This window comes from Heloderma suspectum, chromosome 16 (genome assembly GCF_057233095.1).
Source record: "Heloderma suspectum isolate Gila_16-S chromosome 16, 16-S_ref, whole genome shotgun sequence".
NCBI lineage: Eukaryota > Metazoa > Chordata > Lepidosauria > Squamata > Helodermatidae > Heloderma > Heloderma suspectum.
Window position 1 is genome coordinate 1,062,308 of NC_139473.1, and position 20,385 is coordinate 1,082,692.

General features: G+C 46.1%; 2 protein-coding genes across 18 annotated transcripts in view; one reads left to right on the top strand and one right to left on the bottom strand.

The window, feature by feature from the left end:
* Positions 1-5,399, bottom strand: part of SMYD4 (SET and MYND domain containing 4) — a 52,149-nt gene extending 46,750 nt beyond the window's left edge. For 5 of the 14 annotated variants that reach the window (XM_084822563.1, XM_084822562.1, XM_084822564.1 and 2 more), the window contains exons 1-4: positions 5,081-5,389; positions 1,524-1,663; positions 1,247-1,391; positions 583-672 (exon numbers count right to left, since the gene is read on the bottom strand). In XM_084822563.1, the coding sequence (XP_084678689.1) occupies positions 583-672; positions 1,247-1,391; positions 1,524-1,657 (369 nt within the window). In that variant the 5' untranslated portion in view covers positions 1,658-1,663; positions 5,081-5,389. Of the gene's footprint in view, positions 1-582; positions 673-1,246; positions 1,392-1,523; positions 1,664-5,080 lie in introns of all 14 variants that reach the window. The other 9 variants (XM_084822561.1, XM_084822567.1, XM_084822560.1 and 6 more) reach the window with 8 other exon arrangements.
* Positions 5,400-5,513: 114 nt separating this feature from the next.
* Positions 5,514-20,385, top strand: part of RPA1 (replication protein A1) — a 51,280-nt gene continuing 36,408 nt past the window's right edge. For all 4 annotated transcript variants that reach the window (XR_014786114.1, XR_014786113.1, XM_084822573.1 and 1 more), the window contains exons 1-6: positions 5,514-5,635; positions 10,131-10,178; positions 11,605-11,683; positions 13,389-13,497; positions 15,565-15,653; positions 18,691-18,786. Coding sequence is in view for 2 of the 4 variants with exons in the window: in XM_084822573.1 (XP_084678699.1) it covers positions 5,603-5,635; positions 10,131-10,178; positions 11,605-11,683; positions 13,389-13,497; positions 15,565-15,653; positions 18,691-18,786 (454 nt within the window). In the remaining 2 variants the exon portion in view is untranslated. The remainder of the gene's footprint in view (positions 5,636-10,130; positions 10,179-11,604; positions 11,684-13,388; positions 13,498-15,564; positions 15,654-18,690; positions 18,787-20,385) is intronic.

Consider the following 20,385-nt stretch of genomic DNA (forward strand, 5'->3'; position numbering starts at 1 on the left):
CTGGGTGGGGCATGCTGGGAGTTGTAGGACTGTTTCTGTCTAAACATGCCTAGGATCGCACCTTTAAAGACTGTTTTAACTTAGACAGGAGCTGGTGCCACATAGCAGTTGAAGAGCAAGAGCCGGTGGCTCCTGTTTTGATTTCAGTCTCAGCCATGAATGCACCAGGTGGACATAAAGAAGCCACTATTTTCTCAGTCTCTCCCCCTGCACCCCCATGAAATATGGACACTGCACTGGTCTACCTTACAGGACTGTGGTAAAGATTACTGAGACAAGTTATGCAAAGAGCTCCAAATGCTTCAAAACATGATACAGAAAATGCTTAATCCCACTGTAAACCACTTCATTCTGCAGCAAACCCCCCACCATGCAAGACAAACTGCAAGAGCTATTTTAGACAGCAAGAATCTTCGGAATCAGAGTGTAGCAGTGTTGCAGTACTGACAATACATGTACCAGCAACAACAAAAGCAAACAGTTCTGCTTTAAGGGGTACAAGACTTTCTAAATGCAGGGTTTCCCATAGCAAAAAGACTCCTGACTTTGGACAATGCTCAAACTCATTTTACTCAAACTCACCTCAGACTGACCCAGGTAAAAAAGGGCCGCAGAGCGGTTGGCATAACACACGGCCATTTCTGGACTGCCGGCCTCTGCGTGGGACAATGCCTGCAGAGATCAAAGAAAGAAGAGTACAGGAAGCATAGTGGCTAAAGAGTTGGCAAGTTTCAGGCTCAAAGCTCATCTTGGGCTTATTATACAGCTTCAAAAATGAACTCCCTCCTCCACATCCATCATTCCCGTAAGCCCGCAAGACTTGGGAAAGGACCTTCTCTGTAGCAGTGCCCAGACTGTGGAACTCCCTGGGCTGTGAGATTGGCCTGGCCCCTTCACTTAGGGGTTTTCACTGCCAAGTTCGGCCTTTTGGGGGCTTGTATTCTGTTTGATGGTTTTTAGTCTGTTATATTGCCTTTGTTTTGTCATGGTTTAATCTTGTTCGCAATTTTAATGTTTGGGTTATATTGTAAGCTGCCTTGAGTGTTCTCTTAATGGAAAGATGGCAAGATAATTAAAAAAGGGGGGTTAATTATCATTTAAGGGCACAATCCTATGCATGTTTAGACAGAAAAAAGTCCTACACCTCCCAGTGTTCTCCAGCTAGCATATTTTTTTCTGTCTAAATGTGTATAGGATGGCACCCTAAATAAATAGGTTTGGGGCATCCTCACTCCCAGATCTTTACCCTGGAATACAGCACCACTGCAGTTCTGTACTCCTTTTTCTGAAACCTGTTGTTCCCTTCCTCCTTGCAGGACAGCACCATGCTAGGATCTTTTTTCACACAATAGTATCTGGACAGGCTGAGCAAATATTCTTCATCTTCAGGACTACGAGGGAGAAAAAGGGCAAGAGAGAGAAAGAGGGAGAGAGCACATTCAGTCTTGTGGGCAGAAGAGTCAACACGCAAGCTTCTCAGCAAAATATCCACACACATCAGCTGCACTTGTGAAGTTACTTACCGGAAGAGAGTCAAGGACTGAAGGAAGCTGTCCCTGATTGACATGGGATGACGCAGTTTCTCCTTTAGTAATGGCTCCAATAAAGAACATTTCTGGCTAATGTAAACCTTCCATTTTTCCACAGGCAGGTCCATGCTAAACTACAGAGAAAAAAAAAAGTATTCAGGCTGAAACAGTTCATCCAAATTTTGATTTGTGAGCTCATGTGTGTCATTTTACCCTTTGGAACTCTGCGGGCGTCTGATTGCCTTGTTTCTCCAATGGCCCACTTTTTCTCTCTCCTCTCTAGGCTGAATCCAGGTCAGAGCTGGTAAAAATACAACCTCAAAACTTAAACCTTCCCCAACCTAGTACTTGACAGCTATACTGGACTACAACATAGGAAGCTGCCTTATACCGAGTCAGACCATTGGTCTATCTAGCCCAATATTGTCGACACCGACTGGCTACAGAGGGAGTAATTAGACCACTCCTGAAAAAGCCTAACCTGGACCCAGAGGATGTTAACAATTATAGGCCAGTGGCCAACATCCCCTTCCTGGGAAAGGTGCTTGAGCAGGTGGTTGTAGGACAGCTCCAGGCACTGTTGAATGAAACGGATTATCTAGATCCATTTCAATCGGGCTTCAGGCCTGGTTTTGGAACGGAAACTGCCTTGGTCGCCCTGTGGGATGACCTCTGCCGGGAGAGGGACAGGGGGAGTGCGACCCTGTTGATTCTTTTGGACCTCTCAGCGGCTTTCGATACCATCAACCATGGTATCCTTCTGGATAGGTTGTCTGGGTTAGGAGTTGGAGGCACTGCACTACAGTGGTTCCGCTCCTACTTGGATGGCCAATTCCAAAAGGTGGTGCTGGGCGATTATTGCTCTGTGCCATGGCAATTGTGTCATGGGGTTCCACAGGGCTCTATTTTATCCCCCATGCTGTTTAACATCTACATGAAACCGCTGGGGGAGGTTATCTGGAGGTGTAGGCTGAGGTGTCATCAATATGCGGATGACACCCAGCTCTACCTCTCTTTCTCATCAAAACCAGGTGAGGCAGTGGCTGTTCTGAATCAGTGCCTGGGCATGGTAATGGACTGGATGAGGGCCAATAAACTGAAACTCAATCCGGACAAGATGGAGGTACTGTTAGTGGGTGGTTTGTCTGCTTGGCTAGGTGATATTCAACCTGTCCTGGAGGGGGTTGCACTCCCCCTAAAGGATCACATTCGTAGTTTGGGGGTGCTCTTGGATCCAGAACTGTCACTTGAGGCACAGGTGAACTCAGTGGCTTCTTGTTTATTCGGTCAGTCGCTTCCGACTCTTTGTGACTTCATGGACCAGCCCACGCCAGAGCTTCCTGTCAGCCATCGCCACCCCCAGCTCCCCCAAGTTCCCTTGTCGAACCCACAACTCAGTGGCATGGAGCACTTTTTATCAGGTTAGGCCCAACTATGCCCTTATCTGGACAGAGAGAGCCTAGCTACGGTTATCCATGCTCTGATATCTTCTCATCTGGATTACTGCAATGCGTTATACGTGGGGCTGCCTTTGAAAACAGTCTGGAAACTTCAGCTGGTCCACAATAGGGCAGCAAGATTGTTAACAGGGACTGGCCTGCGAGCTCATATTACGCCAGTACTTTTCCAGTTCCACTGGCTGCCAGTCCATTTCCGGGCCCGATTCAAAGTGCTGGTGTTAACATTCAAAGCCCTTAACGGCTTGGGGCCAGGTTACCTGAAGGATCGCCTCCTCCTATATGTGCCTACCCAGACCTTAAGATCATCACCAGCGGCCCTTCTCCGTGAGCCCCTGTGAGGCAGAAGTGAAGTGAGGCGGGTGGCTACTAGGAGGAGGGCTTTTTCTGCTGTGGCACCCCGGCTCTGGAATGAGCTCCCTAGTGAGGTTCGCCTGGCACCTACATTGTATTCGTTTCGGCACCAGGTGAAGAGCTTTTTATTTTCCCAGGCATTTTAGCATTTTAGCTTTCTAAACTTTTAGCTTTGCTGTTTTAAATCTGTATTTTAAACTCCTGCACTGCTGCTAGGTTTTATTGTGGTTGTATTGTTGTATTGTTATTGTGGTTGTATTGTTATTGTGGTTGTATTGTAACCACAACCATATTGTGGTTGTATTGTTATATTGTGGTTTTAATGTTCTATATATTTTAAATTGTTTTATTGTGTGCTGTTTGGTTTTAATTTTTGTGAACCGCCCTGAGAGCTTCGGCTATTGGGCGTTATATAAATTAAATAAATAAATACAGTGACTCTCCAGGGTTAAACCATTGCCAGCCCTACCTGGAGAGGCTGGGGATTGAACCTGGAACCTTCTGCATGCAAAGTACATGCTCTATCACAATGAGCCACAATATGCACATCATGGAGATGGTGGGAGTTGTAGTCTAACACATATGGAGGGTGCCAGTTTGGGTTACAAGCAGAAGGCCCGTAACATCAGATCCATGCTGGATAACACCAAAGGTCTATCTAGTCATAGAATAGTATGGTTGGAAGGGGCCTATAAGACCATCGAGTCCAACCCCCTGCTCAATGCAGGAATCTAAGTCAAAGCATCCCTGACAGATGGCTGTCCAGCTTCATCTTGAATGCCTCCAGTGTGGGAGAGCCCACCACCTCCCTAGGTAGTTCAGCATGCTGTTCACACTGTGGTCAACCAGCTGCCCATGGGAAACCCACAAGCAAGAAATGAGTGCAAAAGCACCCTTTCACCCATATTTACCAGCAACTGGTGTACATAGGCATACTGCATCCGATACTGGAGGTAGCGTATAGCCATAAGGACTAGTAGCCATTGACAGCCTTATCTTCCTCCATTAATATATCTAATCCCCTTTTAAAGCCATCCAAATTGGTGGCCATCACTCCAAACTATGGCAGTGAGTTCGACAGTTAACTATGTGCTGCATGAAAGTCTTCCCTTTTGTCTGTCCTGAATCTCCCTCCATTCAGCTTCATGGGATGACCCTGTTGGGTCCTAATATTATAAGAGAGGGAGAAAACCTGCTCCCTAGCTTTCTCCTCACTCCATGCCCAGGTTCAAATCCCCACTCAGCCTGCGTGCCACTCACTGGATGATCGTGGGCTGGCTGCTTCCTGCCGCATAACCCGCCTTGCAGAGCCGTTGTGACAATTACAAGGTGGGGGTGGGGAGACGAAAGAGAACCTGTCTGCCACCTTGAGCTCCTTGGAGGGAAAGTGGGATAAATACACCTAGCCTACCTAATGGGGTTGTTGTGAGGAGAGAGTTGGGGTGAGGAAAAGCAGCTTTAAAAAGCGTGATAAATAACACCATGAAAGAGAATGAATTCCCTTACAGAGTAGAGCTGCCTTTGTGCGCTAAAGAGAGGGTGATGGGCAGCCAGTCAGCCATTATCAATAAAAATTAGTAGTATTTAGGTGCAATCCTATGCATGTTTAGACAGAAAAAAAGACCTACAACTCCCAGCATTCCTGGCTGGGGAATGCTGGGAGTTGTAGGGCTTTTTCCGTCTAAACATGCACAAAATGACACCCTTAATAATGTTTTTATTATTATATTTATATCTTGCCTGTTTCCGTCTTGCAAGGAACCAAGGCGGCTTATGTGGTCCTCTTCCTCCTCTCCATTTTAGCCTCACAAAACCCCTGCGAGGCAGGCCACGCGGAGAGCCAGTTAACTCAACGTCTGCGTCGCTTCCCACCGCAAACAGCCGTCTGGAAGCGACTGACACACAACTTACATCCCAGCGGAGCAGCCCGCGAGGCGAGCAGGCCGCCGCTTTCCAAGCGGGAAGGACTTTTACCTCAGGAGCGAGAAAAGGCGCGAAAAGACGAGCAAGGCCCAAGAAGCAACGGCGATGAAGCCGGAAGGCGACTCCGTAAGTGCTCTTCCGCCCTTCCGCGTCGCGCTCGGCCAATGGGGCCTTGGCGGGTGCTGCACGTGATGAGGGTAAGGGGCGGGGCCACTGGGCGATCGGCGCGCGTGTGGCCGGCCCTCCCGTCAGTCAGTGGCGCCAGCAGTGGCGCCAGCAGGAGCAGCGTGAGCTCCTCAGAGTACTTTTGGCGCGCGTGAGGCGGCGGCTTCGCCTAGGATGGCGGCTCGGCTGAGCGAGGGGGCCATCGCGGTGAGGCACCGGACCGGGGGATCGGGAGCGTGGTCTCTTTGGGGCGGGCTGTGGGGGCGGGTGGTCTGGGCAGAAGAGCGACGCCCACGGGCACAGTTTGAGGGGATGCACTCTGCACATGCTCGCGCGCGCCCTCCCACCGCATTAGTTCGCCAGTCTGACGGCTGCCCTGCGAGTGTGTTCAGTCTTTTGTTGTTGTTCAGTCGTGTCCGACTCTTCGTGACCCCATGGACCATAGCACGCCCGGCCTTCCTGTCCTGCGCTCTCTCCCGGAGCGTGTTCAAGTCCATATTCATTGCATCGGTGATGCTATCTAGCCATCTCATCCTCTGCCGTCCCCTTCTCCTTTGGCCTTCAGTCTTTCCCAGCATCAGGGTCTTTTCCAGAGAGTGTTCAGTCTTTTAGTAACTTTTTATTGAAAGCTCGTATACCTATGCAAATACGTATATAGATACACTGGGTAGCATCCACTGTTAGTCCTCCGTAGAGTAGCCCCATTGAAATGAATGGGGCTGAAGTTAGTCATGACTAAGTTCAGTCCCATTCATTTCAATGGGGCTACTTCATATGGGACTAACATTGGATACTACACACATGTTTGAGTGTGTATGTGTGTGCATATATATATATATATATATATGTATAACACATGCACACACAATAGATTATCTCTCTCTGGATATATATGCATGCACACTCACTGTAAGAACAGAGCAATTCCCTCCGTGCCCTGCCAATCATCTCTCTGGGTTTCTTCCCGCATTGATATATATTTAATTGAAAGCTCCCATCCATGTATACAGATATACACGCACCTACGCTATGGGCTGTATCCGGTGTTAGCTCTACTTAGAGTAGACCCATTGAAATGAATGGGGCTCAAGTTGGACTAACTTTGGATGTAACTACTGTGTGTACACATACATATATGAACGCAGAGAAACTATGTGTATTATACACTTTCTATCTTTCTCTCTGTATATATACCACATACACACTGTCATATATAAGAAGAACAAAAGGCAAGAGATAAAGAGATAGTGGTTCAAGCTTCAGTGCTTTAGTTCAGGCTTTAAGAGCTGCTAGGCCTTGTTGCTGAAAAAGCCGTTTGCAATAAAATGGGCAAGGATGGAAGAAATATGCTAATAATATTTTTAGAAGATGGAGGCACAAATTGCAGTTAGCGATGTCTAGTAGTCGGGGGACAGACCAGCTGGGAAAAAGCTGTCTGGTGCTGAAAACCATTTTCTTCCATGACTCTTTGTTCAATTCATTCTATAACATGCTGACCCCTTCTTATTTTTCCTAATGATTTAGTTAATTCATGTATTAGTTTGAAAGACTATATAATATGCTATTTATGAATTGCGTGGGAGGAGTCTTGTACTGCAACCCGGACCCTCGGTGTTGCATTGGTTTCCTTCTCAACAGCTGTTGAGTTTATTTGATTTTGGCCAAATAAAGTCTCTGAAGGAATTGTACTCCGAAACAGATTTGTGGATTATTTTGCACATATTAGTCTATTGCGATGTTAGTCTATGGCAGGCAAAGCAAGAGTCTTAATAACTTACTTTGGTATAAGCTTTCCACCTCTGGTGAAATCAGATTCTTTTATATCTATAGGATTATATATAAGATTATATAGATTCTTATCAGAGGGGTAGCTGAGTTAGTCTATTGCAGCAAAAACGAATGAGTCTTGAAGATAATTTCTTCTGGCATAAGCTTTCTGCATCTGATAAAGTGGGCTACAGTCCATGAAAGCTTATGACAAAATAAATGTGTTAGCCTTTAAGGTGCCACAAGACCCTTTGCTGTTTTTATATAGCTACATGCACACATGCACACAAGCTTTATAAGAACAGAGCAATTCCCTCCCAGCCGTTACTCAATCCTCTCCCTGTCTTTCTGCCTCCAGTTATTTACACTTTATTGAAAGCTGTCTTTCTGTGTGTGTGTAATAAAAAAAAAACCCTAACCCATCCCACCCATGTAACTTTATAGCAGTTGTTTAACAAGTGGACAGGGAGCAGCTCTGTGTCCTTTGAGTGGTTTTGGGGAATGGTTATTTATTTATTTATTCATTCATTCATTTCATTTCTATACCGCCCAATAGCCGAAGCTCTCTGGGCGGTTCACAAAAATTAAAACCAAACAACACACAATAAAACAATTTAAAATATATAGAACATTAAAACCACAATATAACAATACAACCACAATAAAACCTAGCAGCAGTGCAGGAGTTTAAAATATAGATTTAAAACAGCAAAGCTAAAAGTTTAGAAAGCTAAAATGCTAAAATGCCTGGGAAAATAAAAAGCTCTTCACCTGGTGCCGAAAGGAATACAATGTAGGCGCCAGGTGAACCTCACTAGGGAGCTCATTCCAGAGCCGGGGTGCCACAGCAGAAAAAGCCCTCCTCCTAGTAGCCACCCGCCTCACTTCACTTCTGCCTCACAGGGGCTCACGGAGAAGGGCCGCTGGCGATGACCTTAAGGTCCGGGCAGGCACATATGGGAGGAGGCGATCCTTCAGGTAACCTGGCCCCAAGCCGTTAAGGGCTTTGAATGTTAACACCAGCACTTTGAATCGGGCCCGGAAATGGACTGGCAGCCAGTGCAACTGGAAAAGTACTGGCGTAATATAAGCTCGCAGGCCAGTCCCTGTTAACAATCTTGCTGCCCTATTGTGGACCAGCTGAAGTTTCCAGACTGTTTTCAAAGGCAGCCCCACGTATAACGCATTGCAGTAATCCAGACGAGCAGTTATCAGAGCATGGATAACCGTAGCTAGGCTCTCTCTGTCCAGATAAGGGCAAAGTTGGTATACCAGCCTAAGCTGATAAAAAGTGCTCCGTGCCACTGAGTTCACCTGTGCCTCAAGTGACAGTTCTGGATCCAAGAGCACCCCCAAACTACGAATGTGATCCTTTAGGGGGAGTGCAACCCCCTCCAGAACAGGTTGAATATCACCTAGCCAAGCAGACAAACCACCCACTAACAGTACCTCCATCTTGTCTGGATTGAGTTTCAGTTTATTGGCCCTCATCCAGTCCATCACTCTGCCCAGGCACTGATTCAGAACAGCCACTGCCTCACCTGGTTTTGATGAGAAAGAGGGGTAGATGTTTATGTTGTGGTTATGTATGGTTGCTTCTGATAGTTTGTTTTAATTTTTGTTTGTTTATAATTTCATTATTTTGCCTCTTATCTCCCCCTCCAATCATTTGATGGCCTTAGCTTATGAATCTTGCAGGGGACAGAACGATTAACATTTAGGAAAAACTGCTGCAAGCCACTCTGAGCCCATGGAACAGAGCCCGCATATGAATCCAGTGTATAACTTTGTTCGAACAGGCAGAACGATTCCCTCCTCACTCCACTGCCCTCACGTTGAATATGACAGGCATAGAGTCATCTGCAAAGGGCAGGCGCCAAGTGTCCAGCATGGCATAATGGGATTGGTTGATTCAGATCATAATGTAGCAACCAGGGAGAGAGAGGGCAAGTACCCACCCCAGCCCCCCTTCCCTGCCAAATTCATTCAGATATCAGAAGAGAGAAATCTAAGGAAGGCAAAGAAGAACAAAATGAAATGCTTAGAAAGTGTTAGCTTCCAGAGAGGCAACCATCTGAACCTGTTGCAGCAAAAAACAACCAGGAGTCTTGTGGCATGTTAAAGACCAGTTTTCTTGTGGCCAAAGTTTTTGTGATTTAGCATCCACTTCATCAGATGCATGGAGCTTCATCCTCAGTTGGCAGGTATAGATACACACAGGTGGAGTCAGAAGGAAATGAAATGCAAACAAGCCGTCTGTAACCATTTGTTTGTAACACAAGTGTTTATTCTGCATATACCTCAGCTGCAATCTAATTGTCATGGGCTGTTCTTTTTGCATTTCATGTTATTTGGCCCCAACTGTACACGTTTTTTGTCTCCATCTATGCCTGTGCATATCCAGCGGGACCATAGCTTAGTGGCAAGGCACCTACTTTGCATGAAGAAGGTCACAATTCAGTCCTCAGCATCTCTAGTTTTTTAAAAAAGTATCAGGTAGCAGATGATGGGAAGGACCCCTCTTTACCTGAGACACTGGATTATACTGAACTGGAGGAACAAATAGAATCACTTGATACAAGGCGATTTCCTAGGTTTAATTGACTCTGCTTTTAATTTATTATCTCCAAAAGCTATCAGACATTTAGAAAACATTGTCTTAAGTGATAGGACAGCACTTGGTGTCATTCCTCCCATGGAGGCCTGCCCTTTCCTCCTATGAATATATGCTTTTGACAGGCTGGGCAAGCTGAAATTGCCTCCTTTGTGTACGTTCTAAAAATGGGTTTATCTCTCCTCCACAAAAAAGAATAAGAGTAACCTTATTAAGTCCCAGAAAGCCTTATGCTGAAATCTAGTTGACCACCGTCTTCTGCTTAAAGGAGCTAACACCCCCTTTCTTTCTTTCTTTCTTTCTTTCTTTCTTTCTTTCTAGGCCATAATGCAAGGAGAGAATGTTATCAAACCTGTTCTTCAACTCATTGTGAGTATTTATTAACATTTATATGGTGCTGAATCTGCTAAAAAGCCATCAAGGCAGCCCAAAACAATTTAAAACAATAAAAATAAGAACATAAACAGTAAACATAAGAACATTAAAACTACATAATTTAAAAGGCTAGATTAAAAAGATCTTCACACCTTTTCTAAAAGCCAAGAGAGCGGGAGCCAATTGTAGTTCTTAAGGGAACACATTCCACAGTTTGGGAGAAACACAGGAGAAAACCCTTTCATGAATGCCAGACAATGGGCCTCTGTGAGTAATGGTGTTCTCAAAAGGGCCTCTCCTGCAGATCTTAGTAGGTTCATAGCAAGACAGGCAGTCCCTTTGATAGCCAGGTCTTAAGCCATTTAGGGCTTTAAAGGTTAAAAACAACACCTTGAACTGAGCCTGGAAAGCAACTGGCAACTAGTACAGGTTTTTCTAAACAGGTGCAATATGATCCGTATACCTTGCACCTGTTAGCATCGTACCTGCCACATGTTGCACCAGTCGTAGCTTCCAGATGCTCTTCAAGCATAGCCCCACATAGAGCAGATTTCAATAGTCTAAATGTGATTTAACCAAGGCATGGATAACTACTGTCAAGTAGACTCACTCAGGAAGCTGGTGCACCACATGTAATTGTATAAGCACACCCCTTGCTGCCACCTGAAGATCCAAGGACAGTGTAGGATTAAGGAGCACTCCCAGGCTTTGAACCTGATCCTTCATGGGGAGCGCAACCCATTCCAGAACAGGTTGAATCCTAATCCCTGAGTTGGGTTTTCTACTAACCACCAACACCTTCGTCTTGTCTGGGTTTAACCTCAGCTTGTTCACCCTCATCCAACTCATTATTGAATCCAGGCAACTTCCAAGGGTTTTGACCACTTCCTTGGTGTTAGGTGCCAAAAAGCAATAGAGCTCGGTGTTATCAGCATATTGATGCCATCATACTCCAACCTTCTAAATGACCATTCACTGCAGTTTCATGTAAATGTTAAATAACGTGGGGGACAAGATAGAATCCTGTGGACCATAACAGGCCAGCGGCTGTGGCATCAAACCATAATCCAGCACCACCTTCTGGACCTGACCTGACAGAAAGGACTGAAACCACTGCAGAACAGCACCTGCTCCTGATTGTTGCTTTTTCTCACTCATTGCTTGATAACATGGCTCAGGTTTTTTATATGAGCAATAGTAGGCTAGGTATGCATCAGCCATAAGGGGCAAGTTTTACAATCTTAAATTGGATAGCAAAGTGGTGGGAGTATTGTGTGTGAGCAAAGCAGCCTCTAGAAACTTTAAATGCATTTATTCTTCAACTTTGTATTGTTGCTTCTCCTGCTGTATTTATCTTCAGTTAGAAGAGTACATAGCCCTCTTGTGTGATCACGGCTACGTATTTCTGTTTTCTACCCAGAGCGTCCGTCCCATCTCCACCGGAAATGGCCCGCCACGCTACCGATTGCTGATGAGTGATGGAGTGAACATGCATTCCTGTAAGCATCCATGCACGGAGACCATTGATTGCAAGAATGTTGATGCAAGACACTTCTGGGTGGCAGCAGTGTAGCTGAATGGCAGAGCCTGTGCTTTTCATGCCAAAGATCCCAGGTCCAGCCCTTGGCATCTGCTGTTTCAAAAAAGGAACTTGGGTGGCTGGGCTCAGAAAGACTTCTGCCTGAGGTACCCAGAGAGCCAGGGCTGAGCTAGAGGGACATAAGAACATCAGAAGGGTCCTGATACTGGATCACACCCAGGGTCCCTCTAGTCCAGCATTCTGTTCACATAGTGGCCATCTAGCTGCCTATGGGAAACCCACAAGCAGGACATGAGTGCAATAGCACCCTCCAGCTCTTGTTCCCCAGCAAACTGCCTCCGATACTGGAGTTTATATAGTCATCAGGACTAGTAGCCAATGGTAGCCTTATCTCCCTCCATGAATTTGACCAATCCCCTTTTAAAGCCTTCCAAATTGGTGGCCATTAGTACATCTTGTGGCTGTGAGTTCCATAGTCTAACTGTGTGCTGTGTGACGAAGGGCTTCCTTTTGTCTGTCCTGAAACTCCTGCCAATCAGCTTCATGAGGTGACCCCATTGAGTTCTAGTATTATGAGAGAGGGAGGAAGAGATCTCCCTGTCCATTCCCTGTCTGCCAGTGGTCTGAGTTGGTATGAGGCAGACTTGCCTGGCTTGCTGCCATGTTTGAGTGTTCAGGCTGTGGGGGGTGCAATGACGTTTGAAAGAAATGCTTGAAAACTAGTTTGAGGGCCAGCTTTACCCCAGTGAAGTTACTCACCTGTGACTTGCTTTCCTTCCACCCTGGCAGCATTGCAGCTGGGGAAAAAGAGAGAGAGCAACAGAGGCCTTTTCCCCACCCACCCTGCTTCCATTCATCAGAAAAAGGGAGAGGCTTGATTTGATAGGAAGTAATGGAAGCCTTCCTGCGTTAACTCCTTCAGGTTAGGCCTCAGCAGGATTGACCCGCTGACTCTGAGAGCTCTTGTGTAATTTGGCTTCAGTTTGGGGGCTTTGAAGGTGGCAGGAGCTGGGCAGTTGAACGTTACTCTGGGACCAGCGCAGGGGTGTGTGTGTGTGTGTGCGCGTGCGTGCGTGCGTGCGACTTTCTGTTTGCACTGAGGCCTTGTCTTTGTCTTGGGGAGTGGTAATTCTCCCCAGAAAGGTTAGAATATTACAAGGCAGTGAGGTCTGTCCAGCAGGTAGAATATTGGTCTCCAGACTGGGAAAACCTGAGGTCCAGTTCAGTTGGCCTTGGGCACATCAATTTCTCCTTGTCTCCCTGCCTGTAATGGCAATATTTTAGGGACCAGTCTTGAAGTATGAGGACAAAATGTGGTGAAGATTTCACAAGAAATGATCTGCAATAATTTCCCATGTTGTTTCACTTCGATGAGTCTAGGTGCTAGGAATAACATGAACTGCCCAAAGAACAATGTTATTTGGCAGCCTTATATAATATAATGAGTAAATATAATAAGTAACATTTCCCCAGCAATTATGTAGTCAAGTATATCCTCTGAGAATGAAATGTTGGTTTGCACGCCAGCCATATCCATAACCCTGGTGTTTGTTGATTAAAGTCAGTAGTTTTCAGACGTCTGAGCATTAATCACATACTGCCCCTTTCACTTCATAAAGGCTGTTTTGTGAACCTTTTCCCCCTCTTCTGCTTTTGTTATCTAGCTTTCATGCTGGCAACGCAACTGAACTCCATGGTTGATGACAAGCGCTTGTCTGCGAACACCATCTGCCAGATTAACCGTTTCATTGTTAATAGCCTGAAGGATGGAAGGTAATTGCCCAATATGCAATAAAGGTGATAAAACTGTATGGTCCTGTATTGTGATCTGGTCCCCCTCATTGTGGCCTTAGGGGCTGGGAATGGTGTTTGTCCTCCTGACAGCGGTCTTGCATTTTAATCTGTTCCTCAAGGGCTGCTCCAGCAGCCTGAAATGTCTGCTGGCCAAAGGGACTTGCCCACATTCTTAGTAGTCTCGTCTGCTCATACCTATGTTAGTCACTTGTGGCACGTTGCAGGTTTGAAAGAAAGAAAAAAAGAGCCAGCTTTGTTGTTTGCTTTGGTCTAGGGTTGAGATTGGCCCCATTAGCACAAAACGGTACGCCAGAATGGCTGAGAATGTTGTCTTACTGGTAATGAGCAAGCGTATGGTGCGTGCTACCTCATCGCTCCTGTTTGGGTTATCCTGCAAGTGAGAGCAGCTTAAGTAACCAGGAACATGCCAGCATGATGTCCGAACTCAAACTCCTGGCTTGTGTCTCCTTTAACATGTCAGAGTTTGAAGCCAGGATTTGTACTTGGCTTCTGTTTCCTGGTCTGTTAGAGGAGCGACAAGCCAAGGTCCTGGTTCAGAAGTAACACCAAGCTTTCTATTGCTTGTAAAGTCCTGGTTACTTTAGCCCAGGGACAGGCAACCTTTTTGGACCCGTGGACACATCTGGAAATTTGAGAAACTCTCCTAGGCACCACAAAATGACTGCCATGGGGTGTGTGGCTAGTCACAAAGGACACATAACCTGCCCAAAAGACTGAGTACAAGGCAGAGGTAGGACCTGAGCTCCAGGACACAAAAAACTCCTTTGAAACCATTGTTTACTTGCAGCTGCCCGCCATCTTCATTTTCTAAGAATGTTTCTGAATCCCCCACACATGGCCCAGAGACATCCATGGGAAATTAAAATGGCAGCAGCTAAAGGCTTTCCCTTCACTTCGAAGCAATCACAGCTGCTGATAAGAAAATGTAAGAAGTCTTTTAAAAATAAAAAGTGGGAAGAGTAGGGTGCCTTGGTGGGCACCAAAGATGGTGTCTGGGGCCACATGGATGCCTACCCCAGCATTAGCCTCTCCCGTTTGCAGATGAGTCAAGCAGGGGTGATCAGGTAGCATGCACCAGCACACTTTCTTGTTACCAATAAAAAGAGCAAACTCAGGTGCTGGATAGCTCAGAAACTAACTTCATGCCTCAACTCTTGGAATATTGTTGTCATCGAGGCATTCCACAGGGACTTAGAATTCATAAGAACTGGGCATGTTTTCAGATAATCAAGATTCTGTCAAAACATGGTGTGCCATCTTCAACAAATGTTCTCAGGATTTAATGATTTAACTCATCGGGACTTCTTTCGAGGCTAATGAGACATTACAGAACAGACCTATAGATGAACAGACTGCTTCTTTGAAGACGGTTCATAATTCAGGGTATTTTGATCATAAGTTTGCGTCTTTGGACAAGGACCTCAAAAAAATTCATGAGGAACTTAAAGAATTAAAACATTAAAAATGCATTGCAGATGAAGGAGATTCTGACAACAATTGCGTATGTCCTTGGCATTTTATATCCATTAGAAAAGTCACCTTTGTGCAGTCGAGAAGTAATACCTTCTTCCGTTAATCATACTGGGATTCTTCTGTAGGAGAAAATAGCGATCTCTGATAGGGATGGGCGTCCTATGGCTCTCCAGATGCTTTGGCCTACAATTCCCATCAGCTCTAACCAGCATAGCCAATGGTGAGTGATGATGGGAGTTGTAGGCCGAAATGTCTGGAAGGCCACAAGTTTCCCACCCTTGCACTAAACAAGCAATTTGGCAGGAGGAGCCAGGCGGGAATGAACAGGCTGCATTGCCACAGCACACAGTTCGTTTGTGGTAAGCGAGGATTTGCCCGGATTCCTGGCCTCCTCTTCCACCTGAACGTAGCCAGTGGCACTTTCCCCTGTGGTCCGCAGGGCAGTCAACAGGAGAGATCGCCAAGTGCCTGGAACCTCTTTGCCCTCCTGGCTCATGGTCTCTAACAAGTAAAGCAGGCAGCAAGCGTCAGAACTTGTCTTTGTCTTTGTAGGAGAGTGGTTATCTTGATGGATTTAGACGTTCTGAGAACTGCTGATGCAGCGGCCACTAAGATCGGCAATCCAGTGCAGTACACCGAAGGTAAGGAGAAGCTTTCCACAGACAGTGCCTTTGCAGCTTGTTCAAGAGTCTTAACTACTATGCTGCCTTTTCAGTCATGTGTTTTCCATTTCGTTGAGAAATTGGGATTTTGTGTTTTGATTTAAGGGCCCCAGGTTCATTCCTCTGTGTCTGTATTAATGACTTCTACTTTTCTGATAGCCCCTGTACTCTGGGATCTCTTCTCACATTCATACCCCTTCCGTTTTGGTGGACAGTCTTCACCATTGGGATGTGTTCCCTCCTTTAGAATGGAGACAGGCAGCAACATCAGAATGGAGTCCTTAGTGCCCGGTAGGAAGGGCACATCCCATTCACCGAATTAAACTCACTGGCCCTGGAGAAGGGTGCAATTAATTAGGGAGAACTCATATTTGGGAATGCTAGGACTTATTTTTGGGAGACCCTGAGCCAAGAAATGTCCCTGTAAAGAGGAGCCACATGAGTTAGGTGGATTTTGCAGTTCCCATGCCAGTGTTGCCATGACAGTAGAGTTGGCAATTGACTTTCTATTATTTGACTGAGGCCAAATGTTCCATATATTGAAGAATGCCACAGTGTAGGTGGCAGCTTACCTTTTTAAAAGATTTCGTTTTGATGTCATTGGTTAACAAGGGCTGTGGTCCTCCGCCACCTCCCCCTGGCTGTGCAGCAGTCACAGGGAGACTTAGCAGCATGCAAAGATTCACCTGCTGTGGTTCTTGGTATCTCACAGAGGAGCACAGGCAGTTGTTGGCAACAAAGGTCTCTGTGTGGGACCACCCATGGCTATCTTGTTTCCTGCAGTAGCGAGGGGAGACCCTCCAAGTTGAAGATGTGATTCTATAAAACAACCTTCCCTAACCCGATGCTCTCCAGAAGTGTTGAACTGCAACTCCCATTGTTCCCATGCTGGCTGGGAACAGTGGGACTTGCAGTCCAACCACTCTGGAGGGCGCCAGGTTGGGGAAGGCTAACTGCCTTAAAAACTTCCTTTTGCTTTTTACAATTGCTGTTACTTAGATTTATTTTTGTTTTATTATCCTTTTGCTTTTTGCGGGGTTAACTGATGACCCTGCTGCTCCAAGATGAAAGCCTGAAAGAACTGCTCAGTCAATCACTCACCTTTATGGATGCCTTACCTAGCATTACAAGTTATAATAATCTGTCCCGTTAAAAAAAGACTTCATTGTTCCACAAGAACATTTAAACTCAGTTTTGTTTTTGTAATTAGTAGAAGTATGTAGCCTGTTAATGCTTTAAAAATACTTAACCGTTATTTGACTTCGGCCTGGTTTGATCATCACAACATCCTAGGGTTGTTGTTTTTTAAACTGGGTAGTTGTGAACTGAGCAGGGGCAAGCGAGCACACTGGCTCCCGCTGACCAGGCACTGGCACTGCAAGGCATGGGAAGGCCAAGTAACAATACAGAGCAAGGTGGCTACACATTGTTCCAACACGCCACAGCCCTGAGACTTTCTTTGCAATTGTGTGGTTAATTCTGACCCATGAAAAGATGCTACTCTCCAGAAAACAGAGCCAGTGTGGTGTAGTGGTGAGAGTGTGGGACTGGGACTCTAGAGACCCGGGTTCTAGTCCCCACTTGGCCATGAAGCTCACTGTAGGTGACTTTGTGCCAGTCACTGACTCTCAACCTAACATACCTCACAGGGTTGTTGTGAGGATAAAATGGAGAGGAGGAGGTGGGCTCCTTGCAAGAGGGAAAAAGGCAGGATATAAATGTAGTGATAAATAAACAGTCTGAATGCAGTATTCCAATGGGTTGATGTATAATTCCTCTTCCCAACTGTCTGTCTGATCAGAGAATACAAGTGGGCCCTGTAGCATTTTGCTCCTATGCAGAGTGCCAGCCAGCCAGTCATCGTCCAGGAGTCTCCGTTCTATTCCCCCCACTTCTCTGTTCTATTCCCAAAGAGATACTCTATGTTCTGTAGCTCTGTCCCATTGGGCTGTCTTGGGGGCTTTTTGCCCACTTAATTTTTTTTCCCTGAAGGTTTTTTTGTACATGTGCAAAAGCTAGGGGTTCTCTTGAGCATGCTGATGCCTCCCTCTTGCTTCTCGGTTTCTCTGTTTTGTGTATGGTCATGTTGGCCCTCACCAGCCAAGTTTACTGTTAGAGGGAGTGATACTTCCAGTGAACTGTAGGTGTCAGTTTCAGCACTGTTGTTATATACTGTTGTGAATGGCAGGTGGTGATTTGAAATATTTCCAGATGCCTCTTTGGCTAGACATATGATCGTTCAGAGTTTTGATAAATATTCTTCAAGCATTCCTTACCACCTTGTTTAGAAAATGGATGTTGTAGGTCTTGTCTCCTTAGAGTATTCTGCACCTTCCTCTTCTTCCAGCCTGGAACCCCTGCCTGGTGCTACCTCTCTCTCTGCCTTCAGGGCCATCCTCAAAACTCACACTTTCCCTTCTCCTTCTGTCCCTGGCCTTGGCAAAGATATTTTCTTTGTGCCTGTTCAATAGCATATAGACCTTTTGTCTTAAAAAGAATATTCACCCAGTACCACACAAATAATCAAAATCCAACGAATTGAGTAGTTTTTGTTTCTAAATAATGGAAGGACAAATAAGCTCCACAGATCCGTGAGTCAACCTAGAAAGTTCAGTCCTGCTCATTGGCCTTCACAGTTATCACATTGGGGCTGTGGTGGGCAGGAAGGCCCAGAGAATGAGAACATCTCCCGGGCTTTCTTGGGAGCTCAGAACCTTCCTTTCATTTTGACATTTGCAGTCAGTGGCTGGGTTCACTTTGATAGCTCCTTGTAGGCTCTGTTATTTTGACTGTCAGTGGGTGGTTGCAAGAAAATCTCCATGAAACGCCAAGTTAGGCTCTCATTCAGCCTTCTCCAACCAGGGGCCCTCTGGATGTGTTGGACTATAATTCCCAGCATCCCCCACCCAGCATCCCCCAGCCATCTGGAGGGCACCAGGTTGGAGAAGGCTGTTCTAATTGCCTTAATTGCCAACTCATGCCAGTGAAAAGTCCTTTTTCTTCCTTGGATTGCCAGGAGCTGGGCAAGAGAGGAACCAGCCGCAGACCTCTGGTCCAGCAGTCAACCAAACCCTGAGCAAGCCCCTGCAGCAGAATGGGAGCCCAGGAGTAGGTAAGGAACCTGACGTCAGAGAAGGGTAATGCAGCCCTTGTGCAGAGACAGCAGTGCTGCTCCTGCATGTGCTTGCTTCCCTGGGCTGTGGGGTGAGGATTCTGTTAAAAGCCCTGTGGTGAACGTGTCTCTCATCACACTGACCCGGTGCGCACAATCAGAATAAGCCACCATGGCCTGTTGCTGGGTTATTTGAGTGTTGTTTCCCCTCAAACAAGTCACGCTGTCCAGGTTTGGACAACATGGCAGACTGTGCCCAGGCAGATAATTAGGCTAATGGTGCCCAGCACACACCGCCAATTTAAACAAGCCACGGCGGCTTGATTGTGCGAACTGGCTCGGTGTGGAGATCGTTTTTGTTTTTAATCTGGATGCCCTCTTCTCCAGTCTTCTGTCCTAGAGGGGAGGTGAGGCTTAGTCTGGCCTCACGGAAGTGAGAGGGGCCTGGCCTGCCGACTGGCCTGCATCTCTTGATCGGAGGCTTTGCTCAGCAGGTGCCCATTTCTGAAGCCTAAAGCTGTGCGGCATTGTTAGGTGCTGCTCCTGTAGTGCTCTTTGTTGCCTCTGTGTGAAGCTAACACTGGAGGAAGCAGCAGTACAGTGGCACCAGTGGTGAGAGGGTGAGCCAAGAGTTCTAGGACACCGTCCTCAGGAAGTTCTTCCTTGGAAGCCCCCTTGAGATGAAAAGAAGTTATGTAAGAGAAGAGAGAACTTCTGAAGGACTGTGTCCCTGGACTTCGGATGAGAAGCCATAGAGCAGCCTTCTCCAACCTGGTGCCCTTCAGATGTGTTGGACTGCAACTCCCATCATTCCCAGCCAGTTTAGCTAATGGAGTCCAACAAAGCTGGAGGGCACCAGGTTGCAGAAGGCTGTCATACAGTTGGGTGGGCAGGGGAAAAAGTATGTCAAAGACAATGTGAAATGATGAATTTGTGGTGTGTGCGGCACTTGGTTGACTGCCAGAAGTTTCTCCTGACATGTTGTGTGTCTCTGAACACTTTTAGTTTGGTTCCTGGCTTGTTGGCTTATTGGCAATAAATGTTTATAATTAAAGTGCCTTTTGTTTCCAAAGGCTGAGTGGCGCTACTAGTAAGAGGGTGACGTACAGTTGAAAATCAAATTGAAAAGGGAAGCTGACAGGGAATTGGAACTGGAAAGTAATTTTTAGGCCCTGTCAGGTTATAGCGGAGCTTCATTAATAATGATAGATCCAGTTGGTTTTTGTAGCTTGCAGAAAATTATCGCAGGCACACATGGTGATATTTACCTAAATGAGGAGATGGAGCTTTGTGTTGGCAGGTGATGGGCAGCTTAATTTTTTTTTTTTGTGGTAGGGGGTGGGAGTTTATATTTTTATTAAGGCATTATTTCACAGCAATGAAACTGCTGTATAACGTAAATTATTCAGTATAAGGGGAAAGAAATACGTTCTGTATAAGAGGAATGTACATATTTGAGCAACTTCTGTATATTGCTAGTATTACAAACCCCCAAAGACCTGTTCAAGTGAAAGCCACCAAGAGTCTTGCGGCACTTTAGAGATGCAACAACTTTATTATGGCATAAGCTTTTGTGGACTGGTCCACTTCATCAGATGC